Raw genomic sequence first — 20,166 nt, forward strand, 5'->3', positions numbered from 1 at the left:
GTGAGTATTTACTTCTGGGTGCTCTGTCCCGTCCCATTGGTCCACACGTGTCTCTACGCCTGTGCCACGCTGTTCTGAGCACTGTAGTTTTGTGGTAAGTGTAAGTCCTCCTCTGTTCTTCTTTTTCAGGTGATTTCTGGCTGTCCTCTTGACGGAAGTTTAAAGCTTGCATTCAGTTTTCTCTGAACGTCGGACCTTAGTTACTTTACAGTCTGCGCCTGGTGACCCCAGCGCCGGCATTTCTCTTATTTCTGCGTGTTCCTGGGAGCAGTGTCTTGCTTCCTGTGTGCCTGGCTATCTTGGTGTCCTGGGTTTTGTATCTGAACAAACATTTCTAGGAATAACCTGAGGCCTGAGGTGTTGCCCTCTGGCCCCAGAGAGGGTTTGTCTTTGCCTCTGCGTAGAGCCTGGGGATGTGCCCTGTCAGGAACCACTTCATATCAGTTCCAGGCTTGCAGTGCCCGGATCACTCGGGAAGGGAAGGCAGCGTATTCGTCTGCACAAGGACCACTGACCTCGGGTTCACCCTATTGTGAGGGGGGGCCTTAGCGGTCCTAGCACAATGTGAGGGTGATCAGGTTCCCTGCCTTGAGCGAGCTCTGAGTTTTGGCATTTATCTCTTTCTCTCCATGAGGCTGTAAAACTGCAGGTCTGGCTGGTAGCTGTTGCTTCCAAATCTGCAGGTGCATTCGCTCAGGGGAAAAGGAGCTTTGCGTAAGGGCCTCACCTCCAGTCTCTCTTTGTCCGAGGTTTGGAATCAAAACTCATTCATTTGTTCACTCGTTGGTGCCTTTAAGAAGAGAGGTATATTTATCTGCCTTTTTGGCTGGTCTGGGTTACAGAGGATTCCCTCACTCTCAGGGGAAGTCCAAAGGGTCATTTCTGAAAACAGTCTTCCCAGGACAAATCACAACAGCCTAGAGCCAACTCTGTGACCCTCACTTCACTCAACCCTGCCCAGCCCCCTGGGCGCCAGCAGGAGTGTTCACCCACCTTACAGGTGAAAAGCCAAAGTGCAGCCAGGCGGGGCTGACTCGCCTCGTGACTGCGCAGCCATTGAGGGGCAGGGCCAGCACTGGGACCAGCTGTGTCTGACAGCAAAGATGCTGCGCCGCCCCCAGGTACAGGGGCCTCTGGGGCTCCCCACTGCCTGGAGCCCTGAACACAGGCCCCCCACAACCTGGCCCTCGAGGCCCTTCCAGCCTCCCCATCCATCCCCACCTCTGCTTGGCGAACAAGCCTCCTGCTCAGAGGCTGGGGCCTTGCCCTGCCCTCCCCATGCCCCTGATTCAGGTGGGACCGAGGAGCCGCTGGGCAGGTCTGAGCACCCCACCCACCCAAAGCAGGGGCCCCCTACTGGAGCTCCCCCATCCCACACTGGCAGCCCCGATCCGGGCACTCTGCAGGGAACATGTATAGCAAACAGGTCAGAGCCTGTGCCCGGAGCCATGGCCTGTCTGGGAAGGGTGGGGCAGACCAGGGGCCCATATCAGGGGCCAGGAACTGCCAGGCCGTCCTAGAGACACCCCACCGAGGCCGGCTTGCCGTCAGAGGGTGCCTGTGGGTGGGGCTTGGGGAGGCCACCGGGCCACCTGCCTGCCCACAGCCCCCCTGACCCCTTCTGCCCCAACAGGTGAACAACAACGGGGTCATCTCCTTCCTGAAGGAGGTCTCCCAGTTCACCCCAGCGGCCTTCCCCATCGCCAAGGACCGCTGCGTGGTGGCGGCCTTCTGGGCGGACGTGGACAACAGGCGCGCCGGCGACGTGTACTACCGGGAGGCCACCGACGCGGCCACGCTGCGCAGAGCCACGGAGGACGTCAGGACTTACTTCCCGGAGCTCCCAGACTTCTCCGCCACTTGGGTTTTTATAGCCACCTGGTATCGCGTGACCTTCTTTGGAGGCAGCTCCTCTTCCCCCGTGAGTCCTCTGTCCTAGGGAAGGGAGGACATCCATCTGGGGCCCAGGGTCTCCCTCCAGGGCCCCCTGCCTTACTGAGGTGGGCCAGACGTAATCACCCGTCCATGCCCGAGGGGTGTGTACTGGGCTCAGGGACCAAAGTCACTTGCCCAAGGTCACAGAGCCAGGTTGGAGGAGGATGGAGCCTGGACCCACGTCCAGGAAAAGGCCGAGTGGCCCGGCACAGTAGCTCACACACTCAGAGACACAGGCGGTCTGTGCCAGAAGGATCTGCATTTGGAACGGTCCAGTGCTCTAAGGGTTACACAGGGAGTTTATGCCACTTAATACGTCACTCCTTGACAATGCCGGACAATCAGAACGTAAGCTCAGGAATAACTGGCCACTTGACCCCGTGTGTGGTAGGCGTGGTGGGCAGGCCCCCTGTGAGGAGAGTGGCTGCCGTCTGGCAACAGGTGTTACTGAGCAGCCCCTACGGCCAAGTCTGCGATGGGCACCGGGTCACGGCCATGCCTGAGACAGAGGGCACCTCTCTAGGAAAGAGGCACTGGGGTGCAGGGTCCTTTTCAGAACTGTCTGCCCATGCACTTAGGACACACTCACTTAGGGGCACGTCTGGGGACAAGCAGTGTTCTGGGCTCTGGGGAGGCAGCCCCAGACAGAGCAAGACAGGCCGTGTCTCTCCCATGGGTCACGCTCCAGTGGGTGTGACATTAACGACCATGTAATAGGGGTGCCATGCCAGCCAGGCGCAGGCTCTCCCCGACGCTGTGGGAGCCAGAGGGCGCAGGCTCGGCCACACAGGGGGTTTAGAGCTGGAGGAACTTGATGGTTCGGGGCAATGATTAGGGGTGCATGTGACAAAATACTGGGCTGAGAGGGAGAGAAGCAGTCAAGGGCAGTGCCTGGTTCCTCATCACGTGCGAGTGGGGACAGGTGAGGCTTGCACTCAGGGTCCGGGGCTGCAGGGGGCAGGCTTGGTCCTGGATGTGCCCAGCCACGGTGGCTCGGGTAGCCGGTGCAGGTGGGGAAGGAGCACAGGGAGGGATGTGCGGTTGGTGGCGCTCTCCAGCAGCCAAGAGGAGGAAGAAAAGGTGGGCTGGCTGGCCTGGTACACCGGGAGAGTGAGACGGTCACTGAGGGAATCAGGAAAGATGGGCTCTTCCTGTAACCACGACTACAGATAAATTTCACGTGAGGGAACTTTTGTTCACACACAGCCTGCTGACACTTGGTAAGTTTTCTTTGTTTTTCTTAACACCAATTTGCAAGAAAATGTCTTTTTAACAAAAAGTAGAGAAAAAGAATCTACAACCCCACTACCAGGCGAGAACTCCTGCTCAACACTCCCTGCTGTGTACTGACCCACACTTCAAAAAATAAATAGAACCACCCAGAACGTGCCGTTTTGTGAGAGTCTTTTCACTCAGCAGTACCACGGGCGCTTTCCTCGTCCTTGCATGCTCTTCTGCATCATTTAAAATATGACAGCTCGCCCTCCGCAGAGCCATTCCCCTGCTGCCCCTGTGCCTGGGAGGAAGGAGGCGCCCAGGGCCCCTCTCAAGCAGACAGAGGGAAACTGAACATTCTTTTCAAACCTAGAGATGGCAGTTCCAAAACGACTGTCCTGTAAGACAGGGAATCAGAACTGAGTCTGGGGTGGAAGTTGATCTGTAAGCTGGGAGGCTGGGGAGCCCTCCTTCTGGGGGTGCCTCCAGGAGCAGGATGGTGACAAACAGTGATGGCTAAGCTTCAGGCACGTCCTCATCCTCCTCCAACACTTGGCCCAGCTCACAGAGCCCCATTCTGACCACAGTCCTGCCCTGCCCAGACCGTCCCACCACTCCAGCCTTAGAGCCACGGCGTCCCCCTTGTATTAGGAGGACCAGCACCTAAGTGTGCCTTCCTGAAGGAGGCGTGCAGTCTCCCTGCTGGCAGGTCTCACTTGAGGAAGAAGATGCACTGTCCCGTCAGTGAGATTTCCCATCATGTGCAGTGCACCCCAGCCGGCGTGCAGGGTGCCCTGGCGGGCAGCTGCACAGCCCCAGCGATCTCAGAGCCAGATGCCGGCACGCGCCTCCAGGAGGGAGATGCTGCCTGCAGGATTCTGACCGTCCCCTCAGAATGTGCCCACTCACACTTGCATAAGCCATGTTCAGCAGTGCCCAAATCCCTGCACCCCAGCCAAACACACTCTTATGTTCCTTCCTGCCAACCATAAAGGCGAGACAGGAGCCCCGCCCTCTTTGTTTAAACTTAAACGTTTTCGATTTCTAGTCTCAGGGAATTGCCTGCTGGTTGCACGCGACTGTGATGTGTGTGTTTGCTTCCTTCACTTCTCTGTAATCTTTCTGTTCTTTTTCGTATTGATCCGTAAAGTCCCACCCGAGTTAAAGACGTCACCAGCCTTGCCTGCCGGGTATGTTGCAGACGCACTTCACTCGGCCGTCTGCCCTTCAGTTTGATTACGGCTCTTTTACATTCAGCAGTTTTGTGCTCGCATGTGCACACCTCCTTTTTGGTTTTGCACTTAATAACGTCATGCTTAGAAGTCCTTCCCCAAGATGCGCGACATACGCACCTCTGTTTTCTTCTAGGACGATGATGGTGTCATTTACAGCCTTCCTTGATTTGGGGTTTATTTTCATAAGTGATATAAAGCTCCAACTTAATTGTGTTTCAGAGTCTCCTATTGGTCCCAAGATCATTTCTTGAACAGCCGTACCCTTTGCCCACTCTGAAACAAGCCCCTCTCACGTAGACCCTGCCCACTCACACTTCATGGAAAAGGACTCTCACCCACAGGGCACGGCGTCTGCTCCTGGCGTCCACAGGCCCCCAGCCCCTCAGGGTGCTTCACTCACTCCCCAGGCAACAAACTACTGGGAGGCCTGGCCTGTGCCAGCACTGGGGACACAGCGAGGGACTGGAGGACGAGGTCCCAAGTCCTCTCTGTGGCTGACCATCTAATGGGGAGACAGAGGAGGAGCCCGCGGACAACGGCAGCATGTGAGGGGTGGCAGCCGGGGCGGGTCTTGCTGTAGGGACGAGGGGTGCCGGACCCTGCTCAGGCCCCCTCCCTGGCAGGTCAACACGTTCCAGACTGTGCTCATCACCGATGGCAAGCTATCCTTCACCATCTTCAACTACGAGTCCATCACGTGGACCACGGGCACGCACGCCAGCAGTGGGGGCAACGCCTCTGGCCTGGGGGGCATCGCGGCCCAGGTAGGGGCCCCTGCTCCCCACCGCCAGGACTGTCATGGGCTAATGAGGCAGGTGGACACCTCCCCTCCCCACCACACACCCCACACTGTGTAGAGGCTGGTATGAGGCAATCCAAGACCTCTCACAGCCCAGATTCGCAGGAATCTTCTCCAGCCAAAGGCACCTATGTCCTGACCTGTTTGGCAGGCCCTACAGGGTCAGCTGTAGCCAGGACAGAGTCCTATGTATACTGCCCGGTCCAGGCCTGAGGGATGGCAGCCAGCAGAAAATCCCAGGTGTGGAGGGCGTGGTCAAGTGCGAGCCCGCAGGGGCTCCTCCCCACGTGAACGCACCACCCCCCAGCTCTCTACTTTCTCCTGAGGTCACACTTGCCCCTGTGTCCTAGGAGAGGCCAGGAGCCCAGGAGGGGGCCTCTGGCAGTAGGCGTGGGGGCAGGGTGTTGAGGGACTGGTTGCCAGGACCCATCAGTGTCATGGCAGGAGGAGCTGCTGGTCAGTGTTGGGCCGCGGTGCTGCTGACTCAGATGGGGCCACAGGGCAGGTGGGGGGTGCTCCTGGATCTTTAGAGCCCCCTCACAAGGCCATCTCCCGCGTGGTCTCTGGCCCTGGCCACCCGGGTTGGGGGAGGTGGGTCCCAGAACTTTAAGGAGGCCTGCATGCCGGCCCAGCCCCATCTGCTCCCGCTCTCTCCACACCCACCTCCAGGCGGGCTTCAACGCGGGTGATGGGCGGCGCTACTTCAGCATCCCCGGCTCGCGCTCGGCAGACATGGCGGAGGTGGAGACCACCACCAACGTGGGCGTGCCCGGGCGCTGGGCGTTCAGAATCGATGATGCCCAGGTGCGCGTGGGGGGCTGCGGCCATACAAGTAAGAGGACAGAGAGCGGCTCTGGCGGCGGAGGGGGTGTGGCTCCGGGAGGGGGGGAGGCCAGCCCAGGCCCCTGGGGGCACATGACCCCACCCACCTCTGCTCCCCTCCCCCAAGCCGGGGGCATGTCCAGGCTCGCCCCAAGCCTCAGTCTCCCCTGGGAGGGCCTCCTGTCTTTGCTCCAGGGGAGGGGGGTCCCATTCCCGCCTGGGCAGGGAGGGCACCCCTGGGGGCTCCTGCGTCCCAGGACCACCTGGGAGCCAAGTCTCGGTGGCCTTGCTTCTAGCTGGGATTTGGTGCTTGTCTGACAGCCTGGGCATCTCCCCAACGGAGGGAGCACCCTGACACCCTGGGGTCCTTCCAGCACAGAACACACAGCAGGTGGGGGTGGGTGCACCCCAGGGCAAGCACACGGCCTGTGTCAACAGCCTGGACAGTTTCCAGCCCTCCAGCTGGGTAGCCCTGGGTCACAGATCCTCCTGAAACTGCTTATAAATGGGGGAGGGGGTGTCAAATGACTGATCTAGCCCCTCCAGGGAGGGCTGCCGGCCACTCTCCTGGCCAAGGGGACACAGTGAGGCTGGTCCCAGGACCTCCCCCAAAGACTGCCTCACACCCCCACAGGGACCAAGGCCACCGAGAGGGGCTGCTTCTCCTGCACTGCCCCAAGAGCGAACCCGGCTCAGGGCAGCCCACCCTGACCGGCCGGGGAGCAGGCACGCACACCCAGGCCAGGGCCAAGGAGGGCAGGCACGCAGCGTGCCAAGGACTGGACGTGGGCCAGTGAGAGGGGCCTGGGGAGCCCGAGCTCCCCCACTTACCAAGCACTGGGGGCAGGGACTCAAGGGCAGGGAGCCCAGGGGCCAGTGATTCCGCCCCCCCACCACCACCACCACCACAGTGGCAAGTAGACACCTGAGCGCACAAGCCCTGCAGCCCCAACTGAGCCAGGCCCGCTCTGCCCACCTGGGCTCAGGGCAGCAGTGGTTCAGGGCACGGGGACACCACTCTGTCAGCTACTGCTTTGGGTGGGGGGCACAGAGGTCTGGCACCCGCCAGTGGCCGAGGGCCGGGGCTGTGGTTGAGGAGTAAAGTATGGGTGCAGGTGGGGACTGGTGTGGGCAGGTCCATGCTCCCCTGCAGAGGCTGCAGGCTGTGACCCTGAGTGAGGTCCTCAGAAGAAGGTCCAGTCAGTCCCTCGGGGACCCTATTCCCATGTGGAGGCGCTTCACCCCCTGTCCCAGGCCTCTGCAGGGAGCAGATGCAAGAACACTGCTGGGCCCTCCAAACTAGCCTGCTCAGAGCCCTCAGGAGCCGGGGGTGGGGGACCAGCCCCCTCACACGCCCACCACCACACCGCAAGCCCAGGAGATGGCACCTGTGCGCGTCAGTCTGGGGCTGACATAACACATGAGCTTTACCAGGAAGGGAGGGTGGGTTCACACCTGAGAGGCAGCGCATCCACACCTGGCAGTCTGGGTCTGAGAAAGGCTGGTCCGAAACAGGTCGTGCAGACAGGCCCCATGAGGCAGGGCAGCCACACCTGGCAGACCAAGCACCAGTGTGGCCAGGTGGACGGCCGGATGAGCAGCAGGGGCGGCCCTCAGAGATGCCTGCAGCCTGGACGGTGCTCCGGGCCGAGGCCCTCCCGGAGTGTTCGTCCCCCCACAGACGCCCCGCCAGCTCCCCTTGGGGCCCTCCTAGTAACAGGAGGCCCAGAACCCGGGACGCTCCAGGACCTGCCAGTCTGTGCTCACAGTCACCCACCTCAGCAGCCCCGCTGCTCGCTCCGGAGGGCAGGGCCCCTGAGCTGAGCTCTGCGGGCTGCCCATCCTCGAGGATCCCTGGGCAGACCCAGCCAGTGCAACCTGGGACACTCGGCCACCAGGGACCTCACAGCGACTCCGGAAGCCGGGCCCTTCGGGTTGGGTGACGGCTCCGCCCCTCCCATGTCCGCAGCCTCTGTGTGCCTGGCCCTGCGCCCCTGCCTCAATGGCGGCAGGTGCATCGACGACTGCGTCACCGGCCGCCCCTCCTACTCCTGCTCCTGCCCCTCGGGCTTTGCCGGCAGGAGGTGCCACCTGGGTGAGTCCCCTGGGCCCACCTGCTCAGCCGCACTGGCTGCAGGGGCCCTGCAAGCACAGCCATCGGCCCTGGGCGCCCGGGCCAGGGGTCTGTCCCCGGGGTGTGGGCGACGTGCAAGCCAAACGCAGTGACTCTGAGACCCTGGGCACGCGGGCAGGTGCCCCAGCTGCTGGGACAGCAGGGGTGGCGGGCCCCCCGCCCCAGCCCGTAGAAGACCACCACCCCTCCCCACCGACTTCCTCCGCTGAGGCCCCCGCCCGCCCGGTGTTTCAGATGTGAACGAGTGCGCATCCCACCCGTGTCAGAACGGCGGGACCTGCACACATGGCATCAACAGTTTTAGCTGCCAGTGCCTGGCCGGCTTCGGGGGACCCACCTGCGAGACAGGTAAGAGGAACGCACCTGAGCCCCAGGGTCCCACGGGCTGCAGGACAGCCTGATGGCAGGAGTGGGGGCTGTTTCTCTCCTCTCCTGGGTCTCACAGCCTAGGCATGGGCTGGGGTCCTCCTAGAGACCCCCTTGTGGCTTCCAAACTCCAGTCACACCCCCGTCTCCCACCCCCTTCTGAGCATGGCCCTTCTGAAGCAGTGCTTTCAGACCAGGCCTCTGCGGCCTGCCCTTCACCCAGCGCCTCCTCGGGGCCCCTCACCTACCTGGCGAAGGAAGGCAGACACCCTACTCCCGCCCCTAGTCTCACTGTGGGATGCTGTTTGGGGCTCCCAACAAACAGCCCCTTAAAGGCAAAGCTCTGTGACCCCGACTCCACTCAGCCAGACACACTGCTCCCCCTGAACGCACTACCGACGTAAGTGCTGTTAGAAACACACTAACACGCTGGTAGGCCAAGCTCGTACAAGAGACAAACGCGTCGATGTCTCAGTCTGGAAAACCGTCCCCAGCGGACACTGACGGCCACAGGAATGTTCTCAAGTCTCTGACTCGGTGTGCACACGCGTCTGGGCCGGGTGAGCCCCAGGAGGGCCTGGGGCCAGAGCCGGGAGTCCTGAGCCTTGGCTTCCTCGACAGCGACACCCACGGGTACCAGCCCCCAGCCCCCCACGGGACTCTCAGTTCTCAGGACCTGCCTCGGCCCCCAGAGCCCCCATCTGCGGGGACACCAGGTGGAGTCCAGCAGGGACGTGGGTGCTGCTCATCCCCCAACTCCCTTCTCCCACAGGTGCCAGGCCTGCTGTCTGGGGGAGCCAGGGCCCCAGAGACGGGGTCACATGTGCTGCCAGCCACCAAAGCACCTCCATGCCTCCCGGGGTCCCCATTCCTCCCCTTCCTCCCACTGGCCCCCCAGGGCCCCAGGGAAGGTCACATGCTCTTGGGATCCATCTGGTTCCCTTACTGAGTTGTTTCTGGATGAGCTGTCAGCAGGACGAGTGACACAGCTGGGGGAAGGCAATGCCCCCCACCTGCTGCCAGGGTGCACAGGCCAGCAGCCACCAGCGAGTCAGGGAGGCCGGCACCCCAGGTGAGGGGCAGGTGGGAGGTGGACAGAGGCAGGCGCCCGCCGCTCACTCCCAGTCTGCCTGGGGCTGAATGCCTCTGCAGGCCCGTCCCTGCAGCAGGCTGTCGCCTCGCGCGCCTCAGCCCCTCCCGAGTCTTCGGGCCCGCACACCCTCCCAGGCTCCATCACTGGCTGTGTGCCCCGCCTGGCTGGGAGGACTCTGTCCAGCCAGTGCCCTGGGAGACCCGTTCTACAAGGACAGCGCTGGTCACAGTCAGCTTAGCGGGACAACTGCCAGGAGGGGGGGAGCTGGCTCGATTCAGCCCTGTGCCCCCGCCAGGCGCATGCACACCCTCCTTCCACCCTAGGTCTGCTGAGATAAACCCAATTCAGGCGAGCTTTTGGGGGGGAGGGACCACCCTGGTCCCCCACAGCCTGATGGCCTCCAGAGATGGCCAGAGCCACCCAAGCTGCAGCTGGAGAATCGGGAGGGGGGCTCAGCAGGAGTCCCCGGGGGCCACCACAGCCAGGAACCCACAGCCTTCACCCCTCTGCCCTCGCAGCACAATCTCCATGTGACACCAAAGAGTGTGAGAATGGCGGCTGGTGCCAGGTGGACGGCGGCTCCGCAGTGTGCGTGTGCCAGGCCGGCTACACCGGCGAGGCATGCGAGACGGGTGGGTGACGCCCACAGGCAGCCAGGCAGGGGAGCGGGGGAGCTGGGTGTGGGGCGCTCCAAGGCTGGCGCGGAGCTGAGCTCCCACCCCTGCTGCCCCCAGACGTGGACGAGTGCAGCTCTGGCCCGTGCCTGAATGGGGGGTCCTGTGTCGACCGGGTAGGGAACTTCACCTGCCTGTGTGCCGAGCCCTTCGAGGGACCTCGCTGCGAAACAGGTAACGGCCACGTGCCTGCAGCCTCGTGGGTGAGCTGCCCCCTTTCCCTCCCTGTCCAGCTCGCCCTACTTGTCTCTCGGGGGTCGGGGGGTCTGGTCTTGGCTCTGCCGCCCACATGCTGTGTGTGGCTGAGCAAGTCTGCTCCCCTCTCTGGGCTTGGTCTCCATCAGTCAAAAGCAGGGATGAACGGCCACATTCTCCCAGCCCCTCTTCACACTCCAGAGAGTCCTGGCTGTTTAATACCGCTGCTTCCCACTCCAGACCTCTCTCTGCACAAGGGAACAAGCCTTGGGACTTGAGAGAAAGCTGACCTCTGCTACACGGGAGGAAATCTGCTAGTTCCGGCTGCAGGTTGTTTTAAATGCTGGGTACGACTGGGAGACCAATTAAAAGACCACTAGGTTTTATGACCCTTAAAATAAATTCAGGCTTTAGTGTCTGACATCGCCCAACCTCCCAAGGCCTCAGACCCCCGTGCCGACAAGGGCCATGCATGCTTCTCCCCGGGGAGGTGCTCCGGACAAACGCGTCAGCTTTATTTTGAGCCTGAAAGCTGAAGAAAGAAATTATGTTTTACCCATAAGACGCAGATGGAGGCTCTGCCCTCCAGTGGCCTTTGGTCGGTGGCCGCACGCAGCGTGGGGGGTGCCAGCCTTCCCGGTCGCTGGACATCATCGGGATGCATCACAGTTCACCTCGCCTAGATGTTATCGAAGCATCAGTGCATTTAACTAAACTCATGTCAGAAAACAAATAAGTGACTGCAAAAGATTTTGCAGAGAAACTGCGTTTTGCACAAGGAATGATGCAAATGACAGTAAACACTACAGCACGACAGCTGGCACTTGGACCCAATACAGCCCACTGTCCACGTCACAGGTAGAAGCCTTCGCATTCCGATCCAATCCCGCAGGAAACTGGCCCAAAACTGGAGATACAAGAAAAGTGTCTCTAGCTTCCTGCTTCTGGCCAAGAAGGACTGAGTAACTGCCCTGGGGACCTCCCTGTCCGCAACTAGAAAGCCAGATACAAGATATGAAACAACTGCTTTCAGCCACTGGACAACAGAAAGCAGGGGGCGGCCGTCCCTGAGAGAAGGGACCAAGTGGGGCGAGCCCTGCAACTGCCCCGCGGCTGCCGGGGAGCAGTCTCCAGGCTGCTGGGCCACGGGCGGGGCGGGGCGAGGGGACAGTAGCTGGAGTAGGGGGAGGACAGGGCAAGGACAGGGCTACTGGGAGGGGAGGCGGGGAAGCGGAGAGAGACCGCGGGGGGAGCCCCTGGAATCTTCCCTTGGTGCAGGCGGGGGTGGGAGGGGGAATCCACTGGCTGGGGAGGAACCACGGGAGCGGAGCCTCAGTGAAGAGCAGATCACAGTTGCCAGGGGTCCAGGAGCGGAGGGCCTGTGACCCCGGACAGACCGAACAAGGGGTCTGTGGGACGACGGGCTGCTCCGCGTCCTCCCTGTGGTGGGGCTGCACACACCTTTGCATGTGTTAAAATTCATGCAAGTGTACATCAAACGAGAGTCAGTTTTATTGTATATTAATTTCAAAGCTAAATTCTGAAAAAACAGGAGGAAACAGAACATCTGCAAAACGAAAAGGAATAGGGTGGCCAACAGTAACCAGGAGAGGCCGGGGCGGCCACGTTCACATCACTCAGGGTCGACTTCAGAACTAAAGGAGAGCTGCAGGAGTGAAGAGGGCCCTTTTACAGCGACCGCGGGCCAGTTCACCAGGAAGACATAATAGCTCTAAATACACAGCGGTCACTAGCACAAGTCACACGCCTGCAAGGAGAGTCAGAGCCCCCGTGGAAGGGGGGACGTCGGCAGCGAGTCCCCTCCCAGCAGCTCGGAGGACTCGGGCACGGGGATCAGGAGGATGCAGGGACCGGGTGGCGTGTCCAGCCTGGCCGACTGACATTCACAGACACCCACCTTCTCTCCAGGGCTCACAGAGCTTTCACCACGATGGGCAAGCCTGTCGGCCGTAAAACACGGCCGATACACTGAAAAGGCCTGTGTTCTCTGACCACAGCAAAGTCAAGCTAGACATCGACGACAGAAAGATATCTGCAAGACCCCAAGTGTTGAACCAACAGAGAAGCCTGATGGGAAACACTGGGCGGTCCCTGGCCCCGGCGGGTCCCTTTGGTGCTTGCCGTGGGGCCCCTCCTTGCTCTTGCTTCTCACTCGGCCCCAGAGAAGGAGCCCGGGGGGTGCGGGGCAGCTGGAGACCCGTCTGCAGGCACTTGGCCCTAAGAGAGGAGGTAAAGTCACCTCCTCTCCGACACTGGGCCTCGCTCTCCCCATGTTCTCCGTGTGGCCTCTGGTGACCGCAGTCTCTCTTGCAGGAAGCCACCCAGTGCCCGATGCCTGCCTCTCGGCCCCATGCCAGAACGGGGGCACCTGTGTGGACGCAGAGCAGGGCTACGTGTGCGAGTGCCCCGAGGGCTTCATGGGCCTGGACTGCAGGGAGAGTGCGTGCCGGCCGGGCTGCAGGGCGGGGGCCTCCCGTGAATGCACGTGCAAACCCCCTGGGAAAGGACTGTGAGAGTGGGGGCAGTACACATTGGGTTTATGGGACAGTGGTCAGGAGAGGGCCCTGCCTTCTGGCACCGCCACATCGGAGGCTTCTCCTTCCCCCCCGCCCCCCCCCCGTGACAGGAACCCCCACCGACTGTGAGTGCCGAAATGGTGGCAGGTGCCTGGGGGCCAACACCACCCTCTGCCACTGCCCCCCAGGCTTCTTTGGGCTCCTCTGCGAATTTGGTAGGTGCCCAGGAGTGGGCTGGGGGCCCCCTTCCTCCCCTCCCCAAGAACCCCCCAAACCACAGTGTGCATGGTGACTGGGGCCTGGGCCTGGACCCACAGGGCGAGATCCAGGAGGGGCTGGCCCCAAGAGTGCCTGACCCTGGGCCCCCAGGCAGGGTCCCCGGGTCCCCGGGGAGACCCGCAGGGATCTGAGACGGGCTTCTTCCCCGCAGAGGTCACAGCCACGCCCTGCAATGTGAACACTCAGTGCCCGGACGGAGGCTACTGCATGGAGCATGGCGGGAGCTACCTCTGCGTCTGCCACACCGACCACAACGCCAGCCACCGTGAGCGCGGCGGGGTGGGCTGCGGGGGGGGGGTTGGGGGGAGGGAGACGGGGTGTGCAGCAGCAGCAGGAGGCCAGGGCTTCCTGCTGGCCCACCAGAGGTGTCAGGTCCTCCACTGTGGTTGGGCATGGCCGTCCACCTGCTCGCAGCTGGAAGAGCAGCATCTCCCTGTGTTTGTCTGTTAGTGCGCAAGTGACTAGCGACTTAGGAGATGAGCGATCATACGAGGTGAGGGTGGTGAGCATGACGCCAAGCCTCTCGTGGACCACAGCTCAGTCCTGGCTTGTGGAAGGGGGTGGGTGACTTCCAGAAAAATCAGAAATAGAGTAAATTCCAAGGACGGGCCAGGGAGCCTGGCGTGAGGAATAAGCCCCCGGATGAGTGTCTGTGGTGAGGCTCTGGTTCCAGCCAGAGTGTCAGGGTGCCTGCCCTCTGACCCCACAGCGCTGCCGTCACCCTGCGACTCGGACCCCTGCTTCAACGGAGGCTCCTGCGAGGCCCACGAGGACTCCTACACGTGCGAGTGCCCGCGGGGGTTCCACGGCAGGCACTGCGAGAAAGGTGGGGGCCGCGGCCGCACGCTCCGGGGGCCGGCACAGGGCCCACTGTCTGTGCGCCCGGCCCACCCGCCCTTTCAGCTGTTCCTGGGCCTCCTGGCTGTGACTGCGTTTCCCTCAGAGGAGGCTTCATTTTCTGCTCTGCAGTCTTCCAAGTGGATTTTAGAGTCACTGACTTAAAAAATTCATTAGGACTTTATTAAATCTACTTCAGCTGGAGATTGTCAACATTTTACACTTAGTCTCTTAAGAATGTGAAGATCCTTCCATAAACACACTGCAGGCGTCACTGGCCTCACCAACACCCACCCAGGACTGTCCCCTCCGCGCAGGTTGAAGCCACGCTCAGGGCTGTCCTCAGTGACCCAGGCATCCCCTTGGTCAGAGCCCAGGGTGCCGGTCGCCTGACCCTGGTGTGGCCGCAGCCCGTGTTCCTGGGGCTCGGCGCTGGGCCACACACACCCCTCCAGCCCCCCGCTGCCCTCACTTGTCCAGAGAACTGAAACCCGGAACTTTACCTGGCAGCCTCTCCTGCTCTCAGGGCGGCTCCAAGGGCAGGTCCCCAGTGCTCTGACCACGAAGCCCCCAGGGGTCCCCGACCCCTGCAGGGAAAGGAAGGTTTCCAGAGAGAAGGCCCCGCTGCCTCATTCTCTGCACAGGCCACCAAGGTCCTCTGTCCTCAACAAAGGCATCCCAGAGAGGGGACATGAAGGGACATCAGGTGGGGTGGCCAGAACTTGGACATGCAGCCTGTGAGGCCCCATAGGGTGTTGGGGGGGAGAAGGACTGAGCGTGGGGGCAGCCCCCTCCTGCCTCATATTCCCCCAAGAACAAACATCAAGGAGGAAGAGGGTCTAAAGTCCTGGCCGGGCCTGTGAAGGCGCGGCTCCTCGAGGGGAGACGGCCGTGCCACTGGCTTCACACCTTTCACGTGTGACTCCTGCAGCACGGGCCGCGCCCTGGGAAACGCACCCACGCCAACACAGGTACAGAAAATGGGAAAATCAAACCAGAGCTGCAACAGGGCTCCTCTGCCATGGATGTCAGCTCCTGTCACCGTGCAGGGCAGTTAGGGCAGCGGGGCCAGGTCTCCAGTGGTTCTCCGACAGAGCCTGCAGCAGGGGAGAGAGGACGGGAGGGCAGAGGGCCCCGAGGCTGAGCGAGGTCCCCAGACCGTGAGTCCCACTCCGGCGTGCCCTTGGTCGGCCCAGCTGCTGCTGCAACTGGGCCTCAGGGGCTCCACCAAGAAGCAGGCCCAGACGGGCAGGGCCCACCAGTGCCTGAGGACTGAGAACACACAAGTAGGGTGTCGTGTGCGCTGCCGGGCCAGGAGGCTGGCCCTCGTTTACCTGCCTCTCCGTCTCTCTCTGTCCTTCCACTCAGCCCGGCCACGCCCATGCAGCTCGGGGCCCTGCCGGAACGGGGGCACGTGCAAGGAGGCAGGCGGCGAGTACCAGTGCACCTGCCCCTACCGCTTCGCCGGGAGGCACTGCGAGATCGGTGGGGCCCCCAGCGTCGGCTCATGGGGAGCGTCCCTGGGAAGACCTCGCTCTGGGGTGTCGAGGGATTAGGTAAGGGGCACCCCTGACCCTGGCCGATGGGCACCTTCTGCTTCCAGGGAAACCAGACTCGTGCGCCTCTGGCCCCTGTCACAACGGTGGCACCTGCTTCCACTACATCGGCAAGTACAAGTGTGACTGTCCCCCAGGCTTCTCCGGGCGGCACTGTGAGATAGGTAAGGTGGGTAGCGGCCCACAGGCCAGGGTGGCTGGAGACAGCATGGCCAGGGCACCTCCGCAGACAAGAAGAGGGGTCTGGTGGGCAGGGATGGCCCTGTTCGTGGAGGGGCGGGAGGTGGAGCTGGTCCCGGAGGCAGGACGCTCCCACGCGACCCAGAGGCCTCCGGGCAGGATCCACTGATGGGCAACGGTGACCTTCGCGCCCTTGCAGCCCCCTCCCCCTGCTTCCGGAGCCCGTGTGTGAACGGGGGCACCTGCGAGGACCTGGGCACAGACTTCTCCTGCCGCTGCCAAGCAGGGTACACGGGACGCCGGTGCCAGGCAGGTGAGAGGGCCAGGGGGTCAGGGCCAGGACATGGGAGTCCTTCCAACTCCCTGAAGAGCAGAGTAGGGCCCAGCTGGGGGCTGAGGGGAGGGAAGGAGGGAAGGAGGGAAGAAAAGAAGGAAAGGAGTCTTTTGGCAGCCCATTCTGGGGGCCGAGGCCCCTTCATCCTGGGCTAGGCTGTGTGGGGAGAGAGGGTCCCCACCCTGCAGCCTGGGGGTGGGGGCAGCAGGGGTGTAGCCATGGGAGGGGCCCAGGCAGGGGTCCCAGGGCAGAGGACAGGCTGCTGTGTCCTTGCAGAGGTGGACTGCGGGCCCCCCGAGGAAGTGAAACATGCCACCCTGCACTTCAATGGCACGCGGCCAGGCTCGGTGGCCCTGTACTCTTGCGACCAGGGCTACAGCCTACACGCCTCCAACCACGCCCGGGTCTGCCAGCCACAGGGAGTCTGGAGCGAGCCTCCCCAATGCCACGGTGATCTGGGGGCCCTCTGGGGTGGGTGGGTGGGCAGTGCCACACTCTCCTCCCCAGGTCTCCTCTGTGCAAAGTGAGGCAAAGACCCTGTGGTGATGGTGGCGATGACCCGTGCCAGCTCCACTCTGGGTCGTTCTCTAAGGGCCTCCCTGTCCTCAGGACACCCCAGGGCTCAGTGCCCAACACCCACATGCCCACTCTGCAGATGAAGCAGCTGAGGCCAGGAGGCAGCCCAAAGGCAGAGCCCTAATGAGGCAGTTGAGGGTTCAGGGCCCACCTCAGGCTCCCTGCCCCACCCAGCCCTATGGAACCAGACCCTGCATCTGAACAAGGCCCCAGTGAACTCCATGGCCCTTTGAGGAGTGACACTCTAGAGAGCGTGGCCTCCAGGGTCCTACTGTGCGCCGGGGTGCATGGCCCCGACCCAAACCCCGGAGACGGCACCACAGACACACCTGTGCATTAAGCCAAAGTGCTCCAACTCTGTTCATCAGAAATCTGCGTGATGTTAGCACGTTCTTCATGAAACAAAGATTTTTAAACAAAGTAGCTTAGGGACCGTGACAGCACCCAGAGATGAGAGGGGCACACCACACATTGCTATCCCCCTAAATACCCAGCAAAGTCCAGCTGAACCTGTGCGATCCGTCAGGTGGAGAGTTCTGGAAAACTGGTAGGGGCCACCTGGCCTCAGGCACCTTTCCTTCACTCCTGCCCTTCCAAGCCCCCCAGGCCTGGTGGCTACTGTCTAGGGGACATGTCATCAGATGAGAAGCAGGTGCCACCAGGGGATATGAGCTCACAAGCCAAGATATCAAGACACCAAGAAGTACAACCACCTCAAAAACAATAATAAAGTCCAGACAACATACACTATTAGGAATAAAAGCACTGAAGATAAAATAAGAATATAACATAAGCGTGACAAACATACAACAGGAAACATGGCACTGGCCATAGGAACAGGATTGACAAATAATTTTTAAAAGAGCAGAAATAAGAGGTTTGAAAAACTATAATAATTGAAAAACCAGACACAACCTGCAAATGTGAAGACTAAGCAAGCGAGCTGAAAGACCAGTCTGAGCAGCTGTACCAGGAAGAAGCAGGGAAATGCACATGAATCAGAATGGAAACGCAGGCACTGGAGGCGGACACTGAGGTAACAGGAATCCGAGCGAGAGAGGAAAAAATGTCAATAGGATGAAACGCTGGAGCAACGATGGAGCTAAACTCCCAATGACCGGAGGCTGAGAGGGCCCACGGAGCACCAAACAGGAGAGAAGAGGAACATTAGACATGCTGTAATAAAGGTAAAGAACGTACGACAGACAAAAAGGAACCTTTAAAGCATCCAGAGGGAAAAAGAAACGAGAACCAGTTTGGCATCAGACTTCTCAGCAGCGACAGCAGGTGTGGGAGGGTAAAACGGCATTTTATAAACACCGAGGTGCTCCGTGCGGTGAGGATGCAGCCACAAAACACCACCCCTCTCACTGTGACATCAAGGAAACACCAGATACTCCACAGGGTCGTATCTGTTCACCTATTGGAGAGCTGAGGATGCAAAGACATTTCCCCACAAAGAAACACAGGCTCAAACAACGTTATGGGTAAGTTCTACCAAACCGCCAAGAAACAGGCTGTTTCTTGTACAGCCCAGACAGCCTCCTCCAGAAAGCAGAAAAGGGTGTGTGCCAACCCGCTCCGTGAGACCATGTAACCTTGATGCCAACACCAGACACGGACATTTGGAGAAAGTAAAATTATGGGTCCATTAAACATATGAACCTAGATGCAGAAATCTGACAGTCTATAAGAATGTATAAACCATTATCAAGTTGGGTTGTTGAAAAGAGTTTGATATTAGAAAAATCTGCTACGTTAACCAACTGAAGAAGAAAAATCATGTAAGAATCTTAATGAACACATAATAAGCATTTGATAAAATTCATACTCATTCATGAAACAAATTCTTACCAAATAAGGAATAAAAAAGTATTTCCTTATCCAGATAAAAATAACATAACACACACACACACCCCTCTGGTACCATGTGGTGTAAAATAACACAGGATTTATTGGAGCAAAAACTTAAAAGAGACACCGCAAAGCCCACCCAGCCCCCAGGTGTTCGTTACCCCACAGAGAGGGGGTCGCAGGCCAGGCACACACCAGCTGAAGCACAACAACTGCGCCCCACACGTTTACAGAGGCAGGAGCACCGGTTACAGCAGAGGGCCATGGAACAGTGAGCTTCCTGATCCCGATTATTCAGAGGGAGGGTCTGGAACTCAAAAGCTGTTCTCCTGCTGAACTGACTCAGACATGCTGAGCTACCAACGGGAGGAAGGAGATTAGCTTCTGAGGCAGTTTTCTCCCACCTCTCCTCAAAGCTAGAACAGACGTTATCCTAGACAGAGAAACACTTCCCTTAAAATTCGGAACACGACAAGGATGCCTGTTATCACTAAGTCAACCAATATTACGCTGGCAGTACTAGCCTATGCAATAAAGTCAGAAAAAGAAATTAAAGTCATGGAAATGCAAAAGAAGTAAAAAACCTCAGTATTTGCAGCTGATACGGTTGTCTCTCACCTATGGGAAAACTACTGAGAACGACAGGAAGGGTTACGTGTAGTGGATACAGGTTATTACGACAGAGTGTGCTGCGTTTTTATATATCAGCAAGTATAAAAAACCTAGTTCTAAGAGAGACATGTGCAGAGAAAATCAATGAAACCAAAAGCTGATTCCTTGAAAAGGTCAATAAAAATAATAAACCACTAGCCAAACTGATCAAGGGGGAAAAAAGAAAAACTGAATGAAAGAGGAGACATCACTAAAGAGCTTACAAGCATTTAAACGACAAAGAGATTCTGTGAACAACGTTAGGCCAACACGTCTTACAACCTGGAGAAAACGATGACTACCACCTTGAAAGACACAAATGACCACAACTGACACGGGAATGAACAGAAAATATGAGCAGCCTCATAGCTATTAAATAGGTTTAATTTGTAACTAAGAACTCTCCCACAAAGAAAAAGGCAGGACCACACTGCTTCGCTGGTGAGTTCCAGCAAACATTTAAAGCATGATACTGTATACTGAGCTCTTGCAGAAAATACAGGAGGAAAGAACACGTCTCAACTCATGAGACCAGTGTTGCCTTTATACCAAAACCAGAGTCATTACAAAAAATGAAATTACAGGCGACTATTCCTCATGAACATAGCACCAAACTCCGAACAAAACATTACTAAGTCAACTCAGTACTACATCCAAAGGATAATGCCTGGTCAAGTGAGGTTTATCTCAAGAACACAAGTTGGTTTAACATTTGAAAATCAATTAACATAATTCACCATGGCAGGACATAAAGGAGAAGACCACATGAACATCTCAACAGATGCAGAAAAACCATTTGACAAAATTCCACTGTTAGGAAAAGCTCTAGGCGAGGCCCCTCCGTTGCAGTCCGGGTGTGCTGACCCCTGTGACCTCCCCAAACACAGGAAACTC

General features: G+C 59.3%; 2 protein-coding genes across 22 annotated transcripts in view; one reads left to right on the forward strand and one right to left on the reverse strand.

The window, feature by feature from the left end:
• The window catches only part of SNED1 (sushi, nidogen and EGF like domains 1), a 76,588-nt gene that overhangs the window by 27,964 nt on the left and 28,458 nt on the right, over nt 1-20,166 (forward strand). For 9 of the 12 annotated variants that reach the window (XM_032480722.1, XM_032480723.1, XM_032480712.1 and 6 more), the window contains exons 2-16: nt 1,634-1,921; nt 5,009-5,149; nt 5,854-6,016; nt 7,976-8,101; nt 8,375-8,488; nt 10,118-10,231; nt 10,334-10,447; nt 12,803-12,928; nt 13,116-13,220; nt 13,436-13,549; nt 13,994-14,110; nt 15,490-15,606; nt 15,725-15,841; nt 16,057-16,170; nt 16,468-16,641. In XM_032480722.1, coding sequence (XP_032336613.1) covers nt 1,634-1,921; nt 5,009-5,149; nt 5,854-6,016; nt 7,976-8,101; nt 8,375-8,488; nt 10,118-10,231; nt 10,334-10,447; nt 12,803-12,928; nt 13,116-13,220; nt 13,436-13,549; nt 13,994-14,110; nt 15,490-15,606; nt 15,725-15,841; nt 16,057-16,170; nt 16,468-16,641 — 2,044 coding nt within the window. Of the gene's footprint in view, nt 1-1,088; nt 1,122-1,633; nt 1,922-5,008; nt 5,150-5,853; nt 6,017-7,975; nt 8,102-8,374; nt 8,489-10,117; nt 10,232-10,333; nt 10,448-12,802; nt 12,929-13,115; nt 13,221-13,435; nt 13,550-13,993; nt 14,111-15,489; nt 15,607-15,724; nt 15,842-16,056; nt 16,171-16,467; nt 16,642-20,166 lie in introns of those variants that run through there. The other 3 variants (XM_032480721.1, XM_032480715.1, XM_032480717.1) reach the window with 3 other exon arrangements.
• Nucleotides 1-20,166, reverse strand: part of MTERF4 (mitochondrial transcription termination factor 4) — a 76,501-nt gene that overhangs the window by 20,164 nt on the left and 36,171 nt on the right. The window lies entirely within an intron of this gene.

This window comes from Camelus ferus, chromosome 5, assembly GCF_009834535.1.
Source record: "Camelus ferus isolate YT-003-E chromosome 5, BCGSAC_Cfer_1.0, whole genome shotgun sequence".
NCBI classification, from domain to species: domain Eukaryota; kingdom Metazoa; phylum Chordata; class Mammalia; order Artiodactyla; family Camelidae; genus Camelus; species Camelus ferus.